At 41.2% G+C, this 16,491-nt stretch overlaps 1 protein-coding gene and 1 long non-coding RNA gene across 14 annotated transcripts in view; one reads left to right on the forward strand and one right to left on the reverse strand.

Moving 5' to 3' along the window:
* The first annotated feature begins 20 nt into the window (after nucleotides 1-20).
* LOC121109549 lies at nucleotides 21-7,723 on the forward strand. Of its 2 annotated transcripts, XR_005856097.2 has the most exons (3): nucleotides 21-2,199; nucleotides 3,113-3,280; nucleotides 4,813-7,723. It is a non-coding gene; the product is annotated as an uncharacterized LOC121109549 (long non-coding RNA). The 2 variants fall into 2 exon arrangements; XR_005856095.2 differs by having other exon boundaries at nucleotides 21-3,280.
* Nucleotides 6,478-16,491, reverse strand: part of ASAP1 (ArfGAP with SH3 domain, ankyrin repeat and PH domain 1) — a 165,922-nt gene continuing 155,908 nt past the window's right edge. For all 12 annotated transcript variants that reach the window (XM_046929216.1, XM_046929230.1, XM_025148178.3 and 9 more), the window contains 3 exons: nucleotides 15,103-15,602; nucleotides 11,133-11,255; nucleotides 6,478-9,178 (listed from right to left, as the gene is read on the reverse strand). In XM_046929216.1, the coding sequence (XP_046785172.1) occupies nucleotides 9,104-9,178; nucleotides 11,133-11,255; nucleotides 15,103-15,602 (698 nt within the window). In that variant the 3' untranslated portion in view covers nucleotides 6,478-9,103. The remainder of the gene's footprint in view (nucleotides 9,179-11,132; nucleotides 11,256-15,102; nucleotides 15,603-16,491) is intronic.

Genomic DNA, 16,491 nt, shown 5'->3' on the forward strand with positions numbered 1-16,491 from the left:
AGCGGCGCGGGGGGGAGGAAGAGGAGGTCCCGGCACCTCGCTCCGCCGCCCGGCTCGCTCCCCGCCGCCCTCGCACCTGCTTCGGCCCAGCGAGGAGGGACTGCGAAGTCCCCCGGCTCGATGGGCAACGCGAGTGCCCGGGTGGGGCGCGGCCTCAGCGGGCGGCTCAGCCCCCGGGGCCGCCTCGCAGCCGTGGGGCAGCGGTTCGCCTCAGGAGCTGCTCTGCGCCGCAGAGGTCCTGCAGCGGCCCGGAGCGGCCCTTGGGGAAGGCGCTGAAACGGGGCCAGGAGGAAGCAGAGGCTGAGGGGCCTGCGGTGCCCAGGCTGGGGCGCGGCCCCAAAGCCAAAGCCCTGACCTGAACGCGTCGCCACAAGTCTGCTTGGTTTCCCTGCCAGGACGCCGGGCGCGGTCCCAGCCTTGTCCCACTGCTCCAGGGAGCGCCGGGGCAGCCAACAGCTCTGGAGCAGCACGGAACGTGAAGGCAAGCAGAGCCATCCAGCACCCGCTGGCTGTCCTGGCCCTTGAAGCACCTCAGTGATGTCTTTGAGCCTGATCCTCTCCACCTACCAAAACCTAACCAAAGCCAAACTCTTCCTTCCAACCCAGGCAGCTCCTTTAGTCTCTGGAGCTGCATTTTGATGCGGGTAGAATACTGGGCTCTGGTGAGGCTGCAGCTCGAGCGCTGTGTTCATGTGGGGTTCCTCACTACAAGAAAGACATCGAGGCCCTGGAGTGTGTTCAGAGATGAGCACTGAACGTATAAAGGCAGTCCAGAGCAGAAGTCTTATGAGGATTGGCTGAGGGAACCCGGATTGTTCAGTCTGGAGAAAAGGAGGCTCAGAGGAGACCTTATTGCTCTCTACAACTCCCTGAAAGGAGGTTGTGGAGAGGTGGGCATTGGCCTCTTCTCCCAGGTAACAACGATAGAACTAAGTGCAGTGGCCTCAACTTGTGCCAGAGGAGATTCAGATTGGATGTTAGGAAAAATTTATTCTCTAAAGAGGGGTGAGGTGCTGGAACGGGCTGCCTAGGGAAGTGGTGGTGTCATTGTCCATAGAGGTGTTCAAGAGCCATGTAGATGTAGCACTGAGGGACATAGTTTAGTGAGTATGGCGGGGAGGGACTGGTGGCTGGGCTAGATGATCTTAGTGGCCTTTTCCAAACTCAATGATTCTATGACTGTAAGATCCCTGAGGCACCTTACACAGTTTCTCCTTGGTTTTATGCCAGCTGAGGATTGCATCTTGCTTGCAGTCGGGAAGACTCACCCAAGAGCCAGCCATCTCTATCCCCACTGAGCAGGGGAAGAGCTGTTCAGAGTGCACATGAGCTCTCCCTCCAGAAACAGATGCTGTTGTTCTCCAGGGCCACCAATCCATTTCAGAAAGGGATAGGGATTAGAGAGGTTAACACCTCTTAAGATAATTTCTTTAAATGGCAGATTTCTGCCTGGCTTTACTGGCAGCAGTTCGCCAGGGGTTCTCTCTCCTGGCAGCTTCAGCAAGGCTTTGTGCTGTGGCACATGGATCTCTGCAATGTCCACAATAGCTGCAAATCCTGGATATTGTCCACAGCAGATTGAAAGGCAGCAGCAAGGCTGGAAGCAGAGCTGCAGACTTTTTAGGAAGGTCTATTGTGATAGGTGTGTTGAAGTAGAGGGGAGTTCTTCCACCCCATAATTTATTCTGCTCTTCAGCCGTTCCCTCTGCATGCAGGCAGGAAGAAAGGACAGGAGAGGCTTATCTACTGGACTTGGTAGCATCTCACTCAGTCAGACCTGGCAGGAACACAGGTGCCGAGCTGGATGAACCTGAGAAAAATCCAGCCTTAAGGCAAATGTTCCACCCCTACCCTGGAGGCAGCAGTTTACAGAACCCTATATAACAAAGCAGGCATGGGGTAGACCTGGGCCCTATGCCCCACGTGCAATGGTTCTAAAAGCTATGAAGTCATGTAGAAGGACAGAGATGCCACTCCTGTGGCTAAGCCCTCAGGAAAGCTATGTGTAGCAGCAGCACCTCCTTGCACACAGCCACAAACATGCTCACACCACCTCAGGTGTCTTCTGCTCCCTCACAGTGCTCAGCTGCAGCAGCTGCTCTGATAGTCTGACTGGTGTTCTGCTACTGAAAGGTCTTGTTGCTTCTCCCAGACAAGGGACCTGCACTTTTCATCACTCATAGAGTACCTGAGCTCTGGGTGAGTATGTGACCCACCTAAAGGCAGTGCTCGGAAGAGAGCTGCCCATCCCTTTCACTGATCTTCATGTCATGGAGTCCTGATCTTTCAAAAGGGTTCATGCTTGCACTCCTTCCCTCCAGCCCTTCTACTCTTGTAAGCTACCCTCTGCTGCACACAAAGCAATTAGATTTGTTTTAATCAACTGCAGAAGTCCCCAGCTTTGGTTCATGCAAAGCTCAACAGTGGAATCTCCTTGCTCTCCAGCTGTCCTAGCTGCTAAGATTACCTTGTAAGCTCAGCATTTGTTAGAAGCAGTTTAAGCATTTCCTCTCCAGTAGCTTTCTACAGAGGTTGTCTGACTTCCTATAAGGAAGACAAAGACTAAGGAAGACCCTGGATCATCCCAGATCATAAATCTGCCTTTCTACCATGATATCCCACGAGTTGCACTGCACACCTTTTTTGACACAATAAAATATCTCAGCTGAAACGTGGTGGGCAGTTTCAGGAAGGAGCTGCAGCTTGCTTACTGCTTGGCTACCTCCAGCTCAGGGGCATGTGCACACTCAGCACAACAGCAAGGTTGTGGAGGAAGGGAGGGACAAAAACCATTACGAAGCTGGGTTTGAGAACAGCCTCAGACTTGAAGCTGTAGCATGCTGCTCCTCGCTGTTCTAAGTTTACAGACAGCTGTAATAAGTTCTTATTACAGTATTTCCTGGGAATCAGACTGAGGAAATTAGTTACAAAAAAAAAAAGTTTATGCTACTGTGTGGACTGAACAGAGGTAAATATATTGAAGTAATGTCTATGTGCAGCCATTCTAGGGCAGCCTTGAGTGCCCAAGGGTGAATCATTTTCACAATATGGCTACAAAAGAAAATCACATTTCTAAAATTTTGGTGGTAACTGAAGCATTTTCGGGCCTCAGGGAAAAAATGCAAGAAGAAAAGGATCTACACACAAGTAACAAGCAAAGGATCTTCAGCACCAAGTAACAAGCGTTAAGGGGAGAGGAGGTTTCTAGTAACACAATGCCTGAACCAAGACCAGATTGGCAGGAACTGCACAGCTGCGTTAACTGGATTTCAAGTCCCAGGTAAGTCTGCAGCTTGTTCCAAACGTTCAGCTGTCAGGCAGTACAGCACACCATTGAGTAGTTGCTCCTCTGCTCTAGTGAGACTGGCAGATGTGATGGCCATCACTAATTGTTTGTCCCTCACCCCCACCATTACAAAAGACGGGAGCAGACGCCTGCCTCGCTGCATACACTGCGGTCTGTTCAGTGATCCACAGAGGAACAAGGCAAAGCCTGTGCAGTGACACACTATCATTTTTATTGCTGCTTGAATGCCAGCTGACGAGAAGCAGCCCAAACTCACAGGTCCCATGCATGCTGCAGCACAGGGGGCTGTGAGCTGAAGTGCAAGTTGACAAACAGCAGCCAGCTTCTCTAAGAAGAAACTTGAGCACTCTCTCAGCAGATGGCTGAGCTCTAAATCACTTTCAATCATTTTCTCTGTAGCCCTGGAAGTATCATTAACACAACTTGAAATAGTTTGTATTAGATAAAATTTTTGACTTACAGCGATACAGATGATAACATCTTACAGTCCTGTGTGCATTCTGTATTGATCTGAAAAGCTTCAGGCTGTGTTTTAGTAGGGCTAAAATAAGAGTCTCATAAAAGCATCCCCAACAGCCTTAAACTCAAGAGTGAGCTGCTCGGTTGTCTGTAAGAAAACTGAGGTCTGAAGCTGAACTTTGTACATTAAGGGGACATTTGCACCCATCAAGTTCTGGTTTCCCAGTGCCAAAATTACCTGACTATAGATTGGTAGAATCATTTACATTGCAAAAGACCCTTAAGGTCATCAAGTCCTACCATTAGCCTAACACTACCAAGTCCACCACTAAACCATGTCCTCTAACATCATGTACACATATCTCTTAAACACCTCCAGGGATGGCCACTCTACTTTCTGTAGTTTCCTTCAGAAGGAACACTAAGCATGCAGACAGGCTCAGAGCCTACCCAGTGCTTCCTCGGGTCTGGGGATGCAGGAATACAGAACACACTTCAGTTCCCCACCCTCCTGCAGCACTACTCAGCTGTGTTTCCTGGGGTTAGAATTGTGGCTGTATTTACACTGTGGCTTAAATGCATCACAGGAACAGCTTTCCACTGGAGGTTAACCTGCTTCATTAAAGCTATGTTGAACGAAAGGAGAAATTGCAACTGATCTTTCAAATGTAACTTGAGAGAGATGCACAAAAATTGTTGCACCCCAAGGTTTTGGTGATTTTTCAAAACAATGCTATAAAGACATACAACTACAAAGAGTACTCAGTTATTATACGTCCTGGCAAGTCTCTCTATCTAAAACTGATTCATTATCCAGGTAATGTTATTGCTTTAATTACACATGTGAGAAGATATTCAAGGTAACAGTCTACTGTAAATACATCAGCATTTACAACATGTTAGTATTTGAATACCCCTGGTTTGGGAGATTGGTAGAAGCAACTTCCTGTGAGGAGTCAGTCTTCCAACGTCCAGAATTAAACGAAAGCCTACTAAATAAATATTTCCTAATGAGAAAGAATGACAGAACAAATTTGTTTGTTTAGGAATCAGGAAGGCTGAGCCAGTTTGCTTATACACCACCTCTAAGATGACTCAATCAAGACCAGTGACAAAAAGGTAATTAGTGGGTGTATTCAACCATATATGTTCAGGTTTTATTATATATAAAAAATATAATTTTATTATAAAAAATTATTTATAAATATTATAAATAATAAATTTTTATATAATAAGTTTTATAAATAAATAAAACTTCAAAATCTGCAGGTGAGTGGGAGAAGCAGAGCTAATGAGATACCTTTTTTTCAGGCCTACAGTTGTAGGCACTGCTGTAGTAGACTGTTATACCTACCAGCAACACAACTGCTGCACCAGAGAAGATCACAGCATTTTGCAGGGTTACCTGTCTGGGGAGCATGGCCTAGAGCCGTCAACTTGGACCAGGGTAGTGCATTGGGAAGGTTGGGAAAGTTATTTTTTTATTGACACCCAAGTCAACTGTCACCCAGAACTACCGACTCTGAGGCAAGGGAAAGCATCTGAAAACTATGAAATCATATTTATCATGTTGGAGCATTTGGTATTTTGAATGAAGAGTATTTCAGAGTTTTGGTATATTTTAGATTTGTGCCGATTTCACTGGTGTTGACTACCAGTCACTGTTCAACTATGAGCCAGGTTTGCCATGAGAAGAGTGAAGATCCAGGGTATTCTCTGGGCACAAGCTTGTCTTGGCCTCTTCAGCTCCTAATAGTATATGGAATATCTACCTCAATTTTGGCTTGCAAAAGGAAATTACATGTTACTGAATAACAACAGAGGTAGGACAAAGACTGTGGTTATTGAAATCAGCAGATCTCTGAAAGCTAACATCTGAAATACTGCAACAGGGTAAAAAAAAAATGAACGTAAGCAGAGCATTTAACTAGGTTGCTTCTTGTTCTCCCTCCTCTGTATTTCACTCCCCCTTTTACAAAATGCGTAACCTTTGTAAATCAAAAAGCCCAAAAGTGAGCAGAATATTCTATGGAGAACCAAGGCTATGTACAGTGCTCAAGAATCTATCTTACCACAGCAGTCTCCTGAGCCCTGTGCTGTTGCAGTTACTACTTTTGATACAAACCAGATCTGATAACTCCACACACACCAACTTTTCCTCTGGCTAAAACATGAGAAAGTAATTTCAAGTGACTTGTTGGAGCAGCTGGGTGTTAACTGAGAAACCTTCAAGAACTGAGTCAGAAACTTCACACGCTGGATCAGAACTAAGATGCAAAGTAATAAGGTCACCACACAGGAGAGGTTAGTACTGATTGAGTCCATTTGAGGGCTGCTGTTGGGTTTGGGAATCCTGCTCGAGGAGTTGGAAGGCAGCGCAGCCAAGGGCTACACTGGGCAGTTCTTTCCAAGCTGAAGGGCCAGCTTCAGTACAGCGGGCTTCACACAGCACCTACCAAAGCCTCAGAGAAAGCATGTAGAAGCCCATGGACAAAGTAAGTGTTTTGATGCTAACTTCAGTAAGTGAAGTTTTCCAGATAAAGGCAACTGCATCCAGATTTAACAGCTGTTAAACACATTTAATTGCATTATATAAGGGGTGCTTTATATTCAAGAGAAAACATTTCAAGTGTTGAAGTTCTACCTGCACGGAATCCAGACTTTCTCCCTGGACAATATTCCAGTTGACAAAAGGGCCTTGTTCAGATATCTGGGATCAACTGAATACATTTATTTAAAAGCAATTTTAAATATTAAAAAAGTAGAAATTAACACATACAGTACTCAAAAAACTGTCACATTAAATACATGTGAATAGACATGTGTACTGATGTTTTACCTTAACATTCAATGAGAAGTCAAGATTTTAACTAGTGGCACAACCAGATCTGATTTCTGTACATGTTGATGTACTATGCAATAAAAAAATAAATAGCAACTGTTGTTCAACAGTAAATAAGACATCATCTGCAGAGCATACTTCCCCCTCGGGGGGCACCTTCCCCTGCCCACCCCCCCCCAGCCCCTTATCAGCTAGTTTTCCATAAAGATTTAGACTTTCCAAATACTATGTCATGTACAAAATTGCAGACAGTGGCTCATTGAGTTCAAATATAATACTGTACTTAAACTCAGTCAATATCATACATTTTCAGATTTCTTATGACCCACAATAAGCCAGAATAAACAGAACTATTGTTCCCGATGGAACGCATTTAATTTTATAAAATGCATATGTATACTATTTTAAAGAGCGTAGAAAAGAATAGACATTTGATTCTACATAATTTTACATGCCTAGATTTTCTTTATATGGTTTGCTTTTATCAGTTTATTTCAAGATCATTTAAAAATACAATTGACCACAAAAGTGAATAGGTTTTGTTCTTTAATGCAACTTAAAACATTGTATTAACGGATAGAATGGAATGCTAAATAAATGCTAATCCTGACTTCCTTTCCATAGAAAACAGAGTAAAGTCTGAAATACTGGAACTGGTAATACTGAAGATTAGATGCCAGCAGGCTCGCTCACTCCTTGTGCAATTCTCTTATTTCTATTTTTTAATAAGCTTTTGCCATGAGTGATAAAAACCATTAACAGTTGATATATTTGTTTCCATTTTCTCCATTTGGGGTTTGGACTGTTATTTGTTTCCATATTAACCACAAACAGAATTAAATATTCACTGACTACAGTCTAGTAAAACTGAATTAAAAATGAAAGCTCTCGGAAAGCCTGAAATGTGCTTTTATGAAATGAAAACCTTTCCATGCAGCCAAGACGATCTGCTTTGAAATAACAGGGCCAGGTGCTGAAGCCAACATAACATTTAACGCAAGTAATGCAAAGCTACATATGAACGTTATGGAACTTGCTACAGACAAACTATGGAAAAACACACAATTGCATTATGCTTCAAAGTTAAAAAAAAAAATAATGTTGAAAGTAACATAGGAAATGAAAATTTTTGGTAATACATTAAAATGTTTCCTGGCAATGCAACTTTATACCAACTTTCAAGAAACCTCAGGTCAAATGCAGCCTTTAATGATTTTTCTACAAATTAGCTTTCTAGTAGTAATAATAATAACGCTTGCTAGCTGGTGCTTTGAATTGAGAGACTACTACAGCTACGGCTTGGTGAACTCTCCTAAAAACAACTCAATAGTTGTAATTTGAGATATAGCACTAATGGCCTGATCAAATGCATGAAAGGTCATATTAACCTCCACTTTTTAAAGCAATTAAAAATATTTTTAATTTATCCTTATACCACCACGTAAGAAATTTTCTTCAGATAACTGACTTTTAGCGAGGTTGAAGACAGAGGAAAAAGAACCCACAAATCATTTTCAAAGAGCCAATTTAGCTATGAACAAATACGGTTGCAAGCTCACATTAATCTGAGTAACAATTAAGTCAAAATGTTTTTTTTCTTCAAATGTAGCTATATGACTACAGTACTACTTTTGTACAAAGGCAGGTTTCAAGTAAGCATCTAAATGCATGCATAATGTCAACAGTCAACGTTTTATATAAGTCCTTGGTTACTAAGGATTCAGTGAAAGAAACCAGCAAATTTCACATATACCTACTAAAGTACAATATGACTAATTCTCATTAAAATAAGTTTTTGAATGAAATAATTTTGTAACTTTTCATAGTGAGGTAATATCACAGGGGAACTGCAATCACAGTTTGGCATAGGTCCACATAATATAAACATGAAATGCTGTATGCACACCATAAAACATTACTGTTATCTGTAAAGTCAGTGAATATTTGTCTTCATAATTACACTTAACTGAGCACTATATTAAATAAATAACAAAGTGGGTTTCATAGCTGTAAACTGCATACACTTATAAACTGCAGACTGATTTATAAATTGTCCAAAACCATTCACTCATTCTAACTTTCTGCTAATTGTCTATTGAGAATACCGAGTTATTAGGAACAGTCATTTCTGTACAGTTACACGGTTGATGGAGATCACCTATGTTTGGAAAGCTGGCAGTTCATACGTATTTTTAACAGCATAGACAGAGATGTAAGTGCTAGATGCCGAGGATGGCTTCAACAAACCCAATAAGGCGTGCCAGGTTCCAAGGCTACCATAATACTGGCAAAGGCAGAATAACACAGTATATTTACAATACATATAACTCAACCTCATGAGGTGAAACTTAAATGAATTCTTAATTTGTAACAGCAGCTATATATACAATTGTGCACAAGATTACAGGGAGGCAGCAGCGTTCGCTTTTGCTAAAAAGCCCGTCTTGCATGAAGAATGTGCAATGCTCAAGTTTGGGGATTTTTATTTGTTTTTACTAGTCTGACAGAATGTGCACAAAGGTCACTGGAAAGACCCCTTTCCTCTCTGGCTGTCCTTCAATGTGTCCGATCTGCAACACAGGATAAATAAACAAATAAGTGTCCGTAACATGCATAGAACATTCACAGATAGCATTAACTCTATTCAAAACCAGCAGAATTGCATAGATGCTATGGGAACTCGGCAAGTTTTTTGACAGTTTAAGGCATCCTCAGTTAACATTTCAGTTGGTGTAAGGGAACAAAAAATCCTACAAACTTATAAATAAGACAAAGCAACTGCATCTAAGGAGAACAAAGCAGCTACAGTTCAATTTAGAAAACTACAGAGGCAATAAACACCACTGCATTTCAAGAATAATCCCAAAACAGAAGCTTGACTATTTTTTATCCATGGACTGACTTGCAGTAACAGGTCACACCTCTCTCAAAAACATTCATCTTAGTTAACTGTAAATCCTAAACATCTCACGTGTCTGCTTACGGTTGTGAGTTGCTTTTGGTGAACTGCATGGATGGATAGGAAAAATCCTAAAGAAATTTCATTTGAAGTGATACAGGCCCAGCTATCTTCCTCAATCAATTACTATGACTTCTAATGATTTATGTGTATACCAGTGCTTTTAACAAATTACAGCACTGTTTGATTAAGCATCCTCCACGTACAATTTCTTAAGCACTTCACATAATAATCATTTATAAGGAAATATCCAAGCAATCTCTAACAAAAATGGCACTTTCTATATGAACTTTTCATGTTTAAGAAGCCTTATTATCAACAACTGTCCAACTGACAGCACTGGACTAGTAGTGTTGGTTGTCCGCTCTTGTCCTGCTGCAGTGCTGCTCACTACTTTCAGAATAATGTACCTCCTTCCTCTGCCATGAGCTAACAAAACGGGAAGGGGAAGTGTGCAGGGCTGGCCATTTCCTCTTGTAGAGCCAAATTTTTGAAGCAAATGAGTCAATGGCCCTCGTTTCCCTTCGCAGAAATACTCAAACTGGAGCACTTCATGGAACATCTCAGGCACGCGGCTTTATAAAATCCCTGGGTACTTCACAAGCAGATTCAGCAACTAATGAAAGTATAATCAAGGACTGGATGATGTTGCTAATACAGCAGCTTTTCACTGCACACTGCTCTTCTGATACCATCTTTTCAGCCAAAGCTTTTCCGCACTTAAATGTCCCGCTGATGAATGGAAGGAAACCGCGTAGCTGGGACCACAGCAGCAAGCATTGCATTGCACTTACATTAGGAAATGGTAGGCAGCATTGCATAAAGAATTTGTTTTAATCCAACCTGAATTAAATCTGTCTATTTTTCCCACAGTAACAGCTCTTAGGTAGGGGAGTACGAGGTAGGAAGCAGCAGGCAGACTGTCAAGAGAGGACTTGAGCCTCCAAGCAGGGCTGAGGAAGCATGAGGTTACCACTAAAAGAACCAACCAAAGACAATATGCAGTCTAGAGAAGGGGTGGTTATGATACAAAACTATGCCACAGGAGGGATGGAAACATTGATTAACTACCTCTCGTTTAGGGAAGAAAAATCAGCAGCTTATGGCACTAATTACAAAGTTTTTCAGACTCCCAACAGCCACTACAGTTAAAACTTAACATTTCTGCAGGACCGGAGAGGATTACACAACTCATTTTTCATGGAAAGTGTATAAGTATGCTAAATGGAGTGATGATATGACACCATCTCTTTATTTGATGGAAGGCCAGGGTGCATTACTGCCTGAACATAAATACAGATGTGTTACTGTGATCCATCGATGAAGCCAAACCCAGCCAGGGTGGGGCTAGGAGACTCCTCAGAAGAGGAAGACCCTAAAAAGGATGTCTCCTCTAGTACAAATTTAAATGCTGGATATTAGTTCATACAAAATCTTCCCTCTCTCCTCCCCTGAATAAACAAGTAAGAACAAAATAAACAACCAAAAAAATTGGAAAAAAATGAGGCTTTCCTTTAAGAGTCATAAAGAAGTGATGTGGAACTATAAAAGCAAAAGATACGTACCCACCACTCTTGGTCCTCTTCCCCTGTTACAATAATTACTTCTCCTTCAACAAAGGTGAGCTCATCATCATTGTCTGCCTGGCAGTCATAAATTGTCTTCACTCGCCTAACCTTGTTCTTTCCCTAAAAACACAGCAAAGTTTTAGGATGGAAAACATGAGGGAGACAGGAAATGTACTGTATCAATTCTGCCTTCTAGTTCTATTTTACAAAAAGGTGAAGACAACTCAATTTCCTTCTCTTCAATCAAGGCATAAAATAAAAAAAAAATTCCACTTCAAGGATTAAAAAAATGAGAGTGAAAGGAAGAAAAGGTCTATACAAGTCCAGTATTTTTTTTTTTAAAGGATTCAGAACTCACAAGAGACTTTAATACTAAGCACACTGCTTAAGTTTCTTACACCTCCTCCATCAAAGCTTAAATAATGTCTTTACATTACTCCAATCCACCACCACCCGCCTTCCTTCTCCCCCCAAAAGAGGCCAAACACCAAACCTCAACAAAAAACTCCAAAACACCACCACCACATGAACAAACTGAAATCCAGTCTCCTTTGAGTGTCAAAAGAGAGGTAAAGGCTGAGGAAAATGACACACTTAAATCCCAGCGTTCCTTGCAGTTTTGGGGTCTAGCAGGAAAATACAGTATTCTTTGACTTCAGAGGTTCTTATAGGAATGTATCAGGAAATTATTCTTTGAATGACTTTCAATCCAGAGCATTAGCAATTTCTTACTAAATAATTGTTAAGTTCAGGTGGCAGCACGCCATTTATTATGAATTGCCATCACAAAATTCTCACAACTCGGCTATTCTGCATCCAAGTGTTTTCTAGGTCAAATTTTGCTGCACACTACTAATTCACATAAGAAAGCCTGAGCCATGGACTCCTCCCTGAACATATGTTTCTCATGGCAGGAAAAATGCTTTAAATTATTTCCAAACAGAGTAAGTACGCAACGCTAACAGAAATATGCTGCTACTTTATACTCACAGAAATACACTGCTGCTTCATATTCCTGTATTTTTATACTGTGTGCTTCTTCAAAAACTACAGTTCTTCTTTGAACAGAGGTAGTCAGATAACAAGAACACAAACAAGAGGAGCAGAAGGAGATGAGAAGCAGGAGGGTATGAAGGAAAATCAGCAGGTTTAGAGGGATTTGTGCCAGAAGTAACTCGACAGAGGAAATTTCCTAGGGAGTCTTCTCTTTGCTGTTACCTTCCCATTTGAAACACCTCCATGTTCTGGCAGAAAAACACCTGCAGCTCAACAGCAGAGCAGGCACACAGCAAGGAGCACTCACATTAAAGTCAAGTTATAGAGAAATAACAATTATATATGTAAGGGGCGATGCAGGTAGCACAACATAAGATCGGAAAAATGTACTATTGAGACAAATGAACAGAGATACCTTAGGTGAAATTTGTATGAGATCAAAGGACTTTCTTTTGTCCTTCTTTTTTTTCCCCCCCAGCAAGGATTTACTGCAGCAAGAAGTTTCTTCAAAGAATGCTTTCTTCTTCTTCTTCTTCTTTTTTTAAACAAATTCAGATAATGTGAACAAAAATCTCAACTATCACAAGGGACTGGAATGCAATATTAATATGGATGTTTGGAACCAGTCCCTGCTTTCAACTCCAGAGAAGCTTTGCAAACTAAGAGAACTTCCAGTTGATGCTCCAGCGATGAAGGGAGACAACTTCTGCCTCACAGAAGTATTCCTTCAGTCAGGAGGGTAAAGAAGTAACACTCCTCTAACCTTTGAGGCCTGTAGGCAACTCAGCTCATAAGAACACAGAAAATGCCTGCAGTTCCTCCTGGCTCTGATTAGTACCACAGATGAAGGTTTAATATTCTGTTCCTTTCACCTAGGAGAAAGGAGAGCTCAATCCTGGGCTGGTATTAACCTTGGGAAGATTCACAGAAGGATGGGGCTGAAGGAAGCATAGGTTTACCAGAATAGAAGCTGGGGCACTGGTGTGCGAAAAGTAAAATGAAAGCAAATACAGAACATCTCATTTGGAACAATAAACAAACTCACACAAGCAATAACAACAAAAAAAAACCCTCACAATTCTGCATCCAAATATTAGTACCCATTCAACAGTGCATTTTTTGTCCAAGACCAAACAATAATCAGCTGCTGTGGCCATTAAACAGTTCCTCCACGTTCCTATTTATGCTCAATGTTTAAAAAGAAGTATTTTATCTCCTTTCTAAAGCACATACACACACACAAAAACACCCACTCGGGTGTTCAGTGATATTTCACAAGCTCTCAGAATAGGATTAATTTCTTCAAAAATATCCTTTCAATTCCTTATGTACCATCAGTATACACACACACCACCATACCAGTAGTGATATTTATACCTCATAATTTTGGGTAACTGATTTTCAACAAATTCCAGTTCAGGAATTTATGCCAATTTTTGCTTTTTTTTTTTTTTCTTCAGCAGCTACCAAAATCAAGCCTGCAGTACCACAAGCAGTGCTGGCTGTTGTCACAGTGCTTAACGCACTGTGACGCAGCATTTCATCAGCTTGTGCTGAGAGGACACAGTGACAGGCTGAAAGCACAAACAACACGTTTACAATGAACACCTGCACATCACTGCTTGAGAAGATTGCAGCAAACAAGCGTGCACACAATGATATGTAAAGAATTGCAATAATTATCATGGATACATCATCATTTTGATCACTTCCAAACAGTGAAATTATTTAATTTACTGCATATACGAAAATGGGTCAATCTTGGAGAACACTGAATTTTTACTTCTGATTTTTCTGCACAAAATAGGGGAAGAGTTTAAATACAATATCAAAAAATTCAAATCCACTGTTTGCTCTCTTTCACTCTACTAGAAGGGAGCAATAGCTGAGAATGCGCAGTGTCATTTGCTTCCTTATTTTTAAGTACATAAAAAATCGTAGTTGCAGACACCTTTTGATCTTCATGCTTTCTTTCACCTAATCTCTACAACAATCAGGAAATTCAAGCAACAGCTCTCATCCTCTGTTCCAATATGAACATACAGAGGAGTCAATCACAGAAGCCAAGCAGAATAATGGCTCTGCATAAAGTGTTCTTTCTCAGACAAGCACAAGAAAGGAGAAACTCACTCTCTGCTTTCACTACCAGAACGGAAGTCACATTTCCTTTCACATAAGTGCTTTGCATAGCCAATTTGACAAGCAAAAACATCTCCTTTTTGATGTATTCTTAATGATGAAAAATCCTGAGAGCACTCTGGAGTTTCGTAAAATGATTTCAATATACATATGCATGAAGAAACCTCTATTGGATGGAAATTGCACTGGCTCACAAGATAAATAGCCAGATGAACTGGGGATTGAACAAGTAGACTTGGAATCTAGTTATATTCCCAGCTCTGTTACTACACAACACACAGCAACATCAATTTTGCCAATTGAGCAATACATCCAAACCTTTGTCAACTACTTAAGTACACCAACATTAAAACTCAAGACAGGAATGTTCACTCATTTGGCACAGTTGACCTAGAATCTACATTTTTATCTACTGACCAGCAAGTTAGCAGTAATAGAAGCTAACACCCTTCCGTAACACTTTAGAATCAAACAAATATTCTAGTAATCTATAAAGCAATAAAGACAGGAGAGGAAAACACCTATTAATTCAGAAGTATGACTGGCACATACATAGATGGCCAAACACCCTAGTAAATTCAAATACCCCATAATTCCCCCAAGACTATCATTTGACATAACCTACTTGTGTTGGCATGCAAGAGGTCTTGTCAACACCAGGTATTTGCTGAAGCTACTTGGATGTACAGAAAAAACATGTAATTCCCCATCCTCGCCCATAACATTACTATTTTGTGTGAACAGCTCAAGGGCTTTCTTTTTTGTGCAGACAATCCCAGAGTAACTTCAAAGCCTTGCATGGAAATGTTCAAGTAGCTGCAATAATACCTACCATATTTATCTTCCTGGGAAGTGGCACAGGGGTTTCTGGCAGGGTATGCGTTACGTCATTAGACTCTTCAGATGCTTGCTTTTGGACGGTGTCTCTAGATTGTACATTTGGAGAAAGATCTAAGGAGTGAGATTTCTGATTTGCCTCTGAGGGCTGAGGCTTTGGTGATGCTTCTCCACCTTGTGTTTTAGCCAATAGCTCTCCCAGCTGAGGTTTTGGAGGAAGGTCCTTTATTTGCGGCTTTGGAGGTAAATCTCCAAGTTGTGGTTTTGGTGGCAAGTCTCCTAGCTGAGGTTTGGGGGGCAGTTCTCCAGGCTTTGGGGGTAAATCTCCTACTTGAGGCTTCTGAGTTAGTTCCAGAGGCAGAGGCTTTGGGGGCAAATCTCCAGGTTGTGGTTTCTGTGGTATATCGATGGACAGTGAGGGCTTAAACATTTCCGTGTGCTGATTGGATTTATCTATTGAAAGATGATGACTGGTTTCTATTTTTCTTAGTGCCACTAAAACAAAAAGAAAAAAAGTTTATTCACAACCTCCTTTAAATGTTAAAGAACTGAGACACATCAATTCAGAGATAAACTGCCAAGGGTGAAATAGTGTGATTGCTTTTTAGACCTAGCAAACGTAATGAATGTAAGAACAGATGCATTTTACAAAAAAGCCTCATCAGCCCACCAACGTGACTAATGAAAATTGTCATTAATGCCAGTTACCCATACATACACCCAATTGAACTTCATATAGAAAAAGATCAGGTCTCAAGATTGGTATCTGTAAAACCTTGAGGAGAAAAGGAAGTGAACGCGTTCGTGTATGCAGGTCTGCTTACTATTTTTTAGTCCACTGATGATGAAACGCAAAAAAGCCTTTGAACTCATAAGTCAGGTTTTATTTAGAGAGGCTAAAACCATTTCTAAAAATAAGGGACCACTGAGGAGAGATGATGGTCTCAGCAAGTTTGTCACTGATATATTCAAGTAAGTGTTTAACTATTTGAAAGGAACCAAGTACTGTTAAAAGTACAAGCCTGTTTCCTGAACATGGCAATAGGCACAATTTAGAGATATTAAGAAATTGGACATATGGTTATCAAGAAGAACATACAAATTACCAATGAGATTGGTCAAAGATGGAAACAAGAGCCCAGGGAGATTTATCCACCAAGACTTCCACAACATGATTGCAAAGTTAGCCCTGTTCTGAGGTGGGGATTGGACCAGATGGCCTCATGAGATCTCTTTCAACTTCTATTACTTCTCCCCCCCGCCCCTTCACTACATTCTATAGGTTGAACTACTTTTTGGTTTAATTAAAAAGTCTCCTGATTTCAAAAATACTTTCAGTTTTGCTGAATTGTCATTGTTTGTGGAAAGCTGCTGAAAACAAAGT

This window comes from Gallus gallus, chromosome 2, assembly GCF_016699485.2.
Source record: "Gallus gallus isolate bGalGal1 chromosome 2, bGalGal1.mat.broiler.GRCg7b, whole genome shotgun sequence".
In the NCBI taxonomy this organism is placed as follows: Eukaryota; Metazoa; Chordata; class Aves; order Galliformes; family Phasianidae; genus Gallus; species Gallus gallus.